At 34.7% G+C, this 7,500-nt stretch overlaps 1 protein-coding gene across 2 annotated transcripts in view; it reads right to left on the reverse strand.

Moving 5' to 3' along the window:
• The window catches only part of LOC144981053 (uncharacterized), a 55,639-nt gene that overhangs the window by 10,652 nt on the left and 37,487 nt on the right, over positions 1-7,500 (reverse strand). For both annotated transcript variants that reach the window (XM_078929147.1, XM_078929146.1), the window contains exon 2: positions 5,060-5,347. In XM_078929147.1, coding sequence (XP_078785273.1) covers positions 5,060-5,150 — 91 coding nt within the window. In that variant the 5' untranslated portion in view covers positions 5,151-5,347. The remainder of the gene's footprint in view (positions 1-5,059; positions 5,348-7,500) is intronic.

The following is a 7,500-nucleotide window of genomic DNA, read 5'->3' on the forward strand; positions in this document are numbered from 1 at the left end:
GAAGAAGAAGAAGAAGAAGAAGAAGAAGAAGAAGAAGAAGAAGAAGAAGAAGAAGAAGAAGAAGAAGAAGAAGAAGAAGAAGAAGAAGAAGAAGAAGAAGAAGAAGAAGAAGAAGAAAAGAAGAAGAAGAAGAAGAGAAGAAGAAGAAGAAGAAGAGAGAAGAAGAAGAAGAGAAGAAAGAAGAAGAGAAGAAGAAGAAGAAGAAGAAGAAGAAGAAGAAGAAGAAGAAGAAGAAGAAGAAGAAGAAGAAGAAGAAGAAGAAGAAGAAGAAGAAGAAGAAGAAGAATACTTTATTGCATTCCAAAAAGGAAATTTTTGTACAGACGTGTTATAATTTACACAATAAGATAATAATACAATGGAAATAGGATGTATATATAAAAAAGGGAGCAGATCCATAACCAGAGCCGCGCTTTATAATATGAATAATTTCAACACTGTAAAATTGTTAAAACTGTCACTATAAATAGAAAATTGAGAAGATTGCAAAACAAAAAAAAATATCATATCATTATCATTATTAGTACCAATCATTAGCGGGAAGTTTAGTAAGTTTAGGAAGGGTTGTCTCATCGTATTGTATTATTTATCAGCATCTTTTATGTTTAATTTGTAGTCTACATCATATTTTGTTAACATTTCATAATGGAGAAAACTAAAGAAAAGATCTACGTTGATTATGATATGCATTTTTGTACAGAAATATGAATAATAAATTTTGTATTTGGAGCGCTTGGCTTGTAGTTGGTTTGTTTACAAATAACTTCTCCGCCGGTGACGTCCAATCAAGGGACGGTTCTCTTCCGCTAATCTCATTCCCGATCATTCTCTTTTACTCAAACATTCATATTCGCCTCTCCAACTGACCCTCTTGGGGCATCTGATCATAATATTATGGTTCTTTTGATGCCTAGGCTAAATACAAAACTAAATTGATATCAGTTTCAGTCGTTCAATTCAAATTCAGATACGGGACAGCGATGCAGCCAATGAGCAAATGGAGGGCTTCGACTTCATCAATACGATTCAATAGTCTGATGTCACACCGCCTGGCAACTGCGGCCATCTTGGTTCTAAACAAAGAAAATCATTATTTTTTATTTTTCATGCTGGCTAGAACTGTTCATATGCCTTGTGATCAGAATGTGTAAAAGTCAAAACATGATCAAATTTATGGGGTTTTTTTTCCCCTGTGGATACCCTTTATGCTCGCCGGAGAAATATTTCATACAGGCGTCCTCCATTGTTCCGATAGTTTAGAGCCAGTGTTGCAAAGTTACCAATGGTCATTAGGAAGGAAGTGACGTTACGACTATTGAATCCTATTGGAATATTTTTTATTGAATCAGCAAATAACCTCGATGGACTGTGTGACGTGTGATGTCGTAACCAACTATATAACCTTTTGTGAACAAGTCATCGTGAAAAAAAAATTTTTTTTAATCTATTAGTGATTAATGATAATCTAATAATAACTAATTCGGGAATAACAAAGATCTGGTGACAAGAAAGATAAACGAGTTGTTAAATGAGAAGAAAAAAATATGCATTCAAGACTGGTGCCCAAGTGGAAAGGAAGAAAGTTTTGAAAAAATGAACTAAAGCCATACGAGAGAGGAAACAATAAACATACAAAGAAACTGTTGAGAGGAAACTGGACTGTAAACTCAAACCTGTTAAACTTTCACACATGAGTTTAACGAGTAAAGATTATGGTGTTTATTCAATTCGAATATTCCCAGGTCTGACTCCCGGACCTAGAATAAACAAAAAAAAATGTGGGTGGGTGCGATATAGTTATATTTGTTATTGTGTTTGCCATCCAAAATTATGAGTAATTCTCACTAAACTGTATTAACCAGACTATAAACGTTCAAGGTTACACATAGTTTTGTGTGTTGGTCCATTATACTCCCGGATGGCAATGTTGTGAGTTTCTTAGCCAAGCGCATACTATCTATATGTGATGTACATTGATATAATTTGAGGTGGTCGCGAGACATCCCGGAAAGAGGACATGTGAAAGGGAGAGAAGGATGATTTCCATATTGGAATGAATTTGGAGAAGAACGTACCTAATTTATCAATCGGCTGTTTGCATTCATCTCCACATAGCGCAAAATACCACTAAACGTAGTCAAAGCGCTTTACAAGGGGTCCCTAGTCAATAGCAACACTTAAGATATAGGACAAGACATGACGCCTATTAGGCATTAATATTACATTTTTTTAGGAGACAGACAACATTATTAACGGCCAGGTGCTCATTTTACGCCTGACTACGATGAGAGAATGTGAGTAAAGAGCCTTTTCCAATGATTCAACTATACGCCGCTCAGAGCGAGACTCAAACTCTGTTCCTTTCGATCCGAAAGCAAGTGTCATACCACTAGACCACATAGCCGCACACTTTAATAAGGAAGATTTTGTTGAAAAGTTAGCATTTATCAGGTTAAAAAAAAACACTTAATCATTGGATCAACAAGAGATGAAGTGAGTAGAAAAATGCCAGAAGACAATAGAGAATAATTTTTTTTAAATTCTCTATTGTCTTCTGGCACTTTTCTACTCACTTCATCTCTTGTTGATACTAACATAAGTGCTCGCTCCACTCACTTCTTCTGTATTAATCATTGGATCAAATCCCAGGGTGGCTGGGTACCTAGGCCTCGTCAGATTTCACCGAAACGCAATTGGATAATACGACTCATATGTGACCTATAGTCTCAGAACGGTATTAGAGTAGGGATGTACCTGATACTGAAAATTCATTCTATAGGCACAAATATGAAAAATATGGTTAGTTTTCCTTCGTTATGTAGGAGAATATAATATACCATTTCTTGTATTACAGACCACTCAAGAGTTTGTATCATTTTGAATCCATATTCATTTTTCGGGGTTTTACTCATCGGAAAAAGTAGAAAACGGTAGGGGCTGCCTGAAGCCTGTGATCGTGAAAATACTAACGAAAGAGTGAGAATGGAGAGGCTTCGTATAGGAACGATACAGACAATGGACGTTTCGGGTACAAACCCTTCGTCAGCACAACAACACACAAATTAACGTGGAAAACAAATAAAATAAAATAAAATGCAAAATACAAGTTATTTTATTTGTTTTCCACGTTCATTTGTGTATTGTTGTGCTGACGAAGGGTTTGTACCCGAAACGTCCATTGTCTGTATCGTTCTTAATACCAAAGCCTCTCCATTTTCATTCTTTCGTTAGGTTTTACTCATCCGACATAATAATTTTGAGACGACGGGTTACGTGTTATGTGTTTTATTTCGTGTGCTACTGTCCAAAATATAGCTGTTGTTACAATGGAACTATTCGCAATACTCTTCAACAGTCCTAACGGCACGTCCCTAGTATTGACGCATGGAAACTTAGTAACTAGCTCTAAACTATTTGAACAATGGCTAACGCCCTTATGAAATATTTCTCCGACGAGCATAAAAGCGTATCCAGAGGAAAAAAAAAACCCCATTATAAATCTGATCAAGTTTTGACTTTTACACATTCTGATAACAATATGAAAAGTTCTAGCCAGCATGAAGAATAAAAAGTACCAATTTTCTTTGTTTAGAACCACGATGGCCGCCGTTGCTGGGCAACGTGACATCAGACTATTGAATCCAATTACCGTTCATGATTTTGGGTGTTTATTCAATTCCCAGTCGGACTTATACTAGTAATTCTTTGACATATTGCCCTTTCCGAAAAGTAGGTCTCATGTAAGAATATATGGTTTGGTTTGCCCAATGATGGTAGAAGGGAAGATGAGCCGCTTCGAGGAGTTTGTTTTTTTCTCTTCAGAGGTCATCTAAACATTAGAGTAATTTCCCTTTCCCAGTAGGGGGTGTTATCCGTTAATATGGTAATAACAGCGAACTCAATAACAGTATTTAGCAGTCGTAACAGGCGGTTTGGTTTGTTGGTTGATAACGGTGGTAGTTCTAATTATTTATAATGAATTATATAAATAGAATATAATATGGGTCTGTATAATGTGTGGCTATGTGGTCTTGTGGTATGTCACTCGCTTTCGGATCGGAAAAGTCTTGGGTTCGAGCCTCGCTCGGCGCATAGTTGAGTCCTTGGGAAAGGCTCTTTACTCACATTCTGTCACCGTACTCAGGTGTAAAATGAGTACCTGGCACTTAACAGCGTTGTCTCTGTCCGAAAAAAAATGTAATATCGCCTGTTAAATGTTGCTGGTGGCGAGGGACCACTGTAAAGCGCTTTGAGCACGTTTAGTGGATATTGCACTCTATAAAATTTCATTTTTTTAAAACAGTATTTTGCCGTCGTAACAAGCGGTTTGTTGGTGAAAACGGTCGCAGTTCTATTTTTTAAAATAATTAATTATATAAATGGAATACATGGGTCTGTATTTATACATGCATCTGGTTTCATTTTGTGAATTTTACCCTTCTAATGCTCGATAACGAAGGTGACTTGTTGAGCCCAGCAGGCCTGAAACAGGCTCCATATCGTTGACAGATTCCATTTGAGAGTGAGAGAGAGGAGAAAAAGCAACAATCTAAGTTTTTATCAGAATTCAATAAATTAGTCAGCTGTTGTTTGTTGTTTTGTTTTGTTTTGTTTTGGGGGATTTTACGGCGCTTGGAAATTAATGGGTCTCCCAGCGCCAGGAGAAAGAGAATAATCGGGGGACGTTGCTGTAACAGTCGGGTCCTGGGCTCTACCGTTAGCCTTCGTAAACTTAAGGTCTGGTACTGACGAAAACATTACGTCACAAAAGAAGACGACATCACCAAACGAAAGTGAAAAGTGAGTTGTTGTTAGTAGAATGTTGAGCTATGATTACAGCTCACAATTACGCCCCCCCCCCCTCCACCCCCACCGTGATCTTCTCCTTCTTTTATGACGAATTTTTTGGGTTGGTTTCAGGCTTTTCGTTAATGAAGACCACGGTTCAATCCCCATCGCCGAAAAAGTTTTTATATCCTGACATAACACCATTTTCACAAAACAAAAATAAAATTTTAAAATAAATGAAATGAAAATGAAGTAACAAGAAATAACTTACCATTATGTGTTGAATAGGTCAATAGTCCCATGGTGATGAAGAGTGACGTCAGCATGACTATAAATAGCCTATTCCTTGCTTTCCGTGCCATCGTGTGCAGTATAATTTTGTCCCCGAGACTTCAGCAGATTATAGATTATATAATCACCTTCTGCTGCGTCAACTCATTACAAATGTTACATTCACGTGAAGATAAATTGGATTCGTGTAATGATACAGTATTTCTGTTTACAATAGTAATTCTTCCCAAGAACCATCAGGGAATGGAACACTCTCCCACCAGAAATCCTAGATATTACGAATAACAACAAATTTTGTCAACTATTAAACATTTATCTTTCAACTCAATAACACAATAATGCAGAAAGTCACCACATAATTGTATAAAATCTGCAGTGATGGGCAATCCGCCTTTTGCAGATAAAGACGTTGAACTTGAACATAAACTTTAATAATGATAATATATATTAGTGTTTGAAACGTCAGTTTTTAGAAATAACACTTTTGATAACAGTCATAATTTGTCACTCATAGCCTCAGTCTAATATAAGATTGGAATAACATGAATAACGTCAGTGTTTTAAACAAATTCCAGGTTTTCCAAAGCTTTAGAAACAAATTTATGTCACAGGTCTCAAGTCATTTTGTGACCGAACGCAATAATTATGGGCTTGATTTAATATTGTTCTAATGAACAATATGTTGCGTTGGTTTGATAGAATTTCCTATAGAACAACGGGCCCGTTACAATTTGGGTTATCAGACCTGCAAATACGTATACGTCGTTCGTGAGCCATAGCGTCAAGACAGTATCTTGCCGGAGTGAACCAAACACCAAACTGGAATATGTAAAGGCAATTTGGCTGAAAATGTGAATTAAAATGTTTGTAACCTCCGAGAAATTATATCCATTTTCCTGTTATACATATGATAAAGACCTGAACAAGTGCGTATGAAAGGTGCCTGACAAAAGCGTAGCCATCGTTAACATATAGCCTGACACTAGAACCCTCTAAGACTTATAGTTTGACGTCATTTTTTAGGTTTGTGTAGCTTCCGGTGAGTTCTCGTTAGTAGAGTTCAATGAAACAAGTTATTTCATTGGTTGAACTATTGAATACAAGTCATAATTTGTTTTCTTTTGTGGCCAAAGGCCTGTCTTTTGACGTCATTTTTTGGTAGTAGTAGTAGTAGTAGTAGTAGTAGTAGTAGTAGTAGTAGTAGTAGTAGTAGTAGTAGTAGTAGTAGTAGTAGTAGTAATAGTAGTAGTAGTAGTAGTAGTAGTAGTAGTAGTAGTAGTAGTAGTAGTAGTAGGCTATAACTTTACGATGATCAATGTTGAAGCCTTGTCTGAATGAACCAAACTGAGCATTGATTACCTCACATGAATTGCCTTTAATTTGGACAATAAAGATTATTATTATTATTATTATTATTATTATTATTATTATTATTATTATTATTTATTATTATTATTATTATTATTATTATTATTATTATTATTATTATTATTATTATTATTATATTATTATTATTATTATTATTATTATTATTATTATTATTATTATTATTATTATATTATTATTATTATTATTATTATCGTTATTGTTATTGTTATTATTATTATTATTATTATTATTATTATTATTATTATTATTATTATTATTATTATTATTATTATTATTATTATTATTATTATTATTATTATGAGTATGATCATTAATATCATTATTATTATTATTATTATTATTATTATTATTATTATATTATTATTATTATTATTATTATTATTATCATTTACACACGAGAGATGGATATAAATACATAAAATATTTTTAATTTTAAAAAAAAGAGGGGGGGGCAGTGTGCTCAGCGCAACAGTCTTTGCTTTCTACCCAAGAAGCTTATAATATGTTCATATTATAAGCTTCTTGTTTCTACCCAAAAGGTACCGAGTTCGATCGCTGCGCTGTGTGGCCTTGAGCAAGTCACCTCGCCCTAGCTCTATTTGCGGCCCTGCTCTGTGGCTGACGCCTGGGTTATTAAAGTCTTCCCTTGGAATAACAGACCCTAAAGACAAATTTCCGCTATGGGATGAATAAAGGGATTATTATTTTATTTATTTATTTATTTATTTATTTATTTATTTATTTATTTTAATACTATTTAGGTTTTTAATTACGTTTACTTATGGTATAAAAGTAGACTTGTACCTATAGATAGTTCGAAGATGACGTTACTAAGTTACCATGCGTCATTAGGAAGGAAGTGACGTTACGACTGTTGAAGAGTATTTGCATGAATTAAATTTACTACGTGCTTTCCTGAGAGACGTCAACTTCATTCTATCTGTAGAATGTCACTCAGGTCTTTGTTATTGTTTTTTTGCCATCCGCGTTTATGAGTAATTCTCACTAAACTGTATTAACCAGACTATAAAA

The sequence above is a fragment of the Berghia stephanieae genome, chromosome 10 (genome assembly GCF_034508935.2).
Source record: "Berghia stephanieae isolate SIO BIC M18660-M18661 chromosome 10, UCSD_Bste_1.3, whole genome shotgun sequence".
In the NCBI taxonomy this organism is placed as follows: domain Eukaryota; kingdom Metazoa; phylum Mollusca; class Gastropoda; order Nudibranchia; family Aeolidiidae; genus Berghia; species Berghia stephanieae.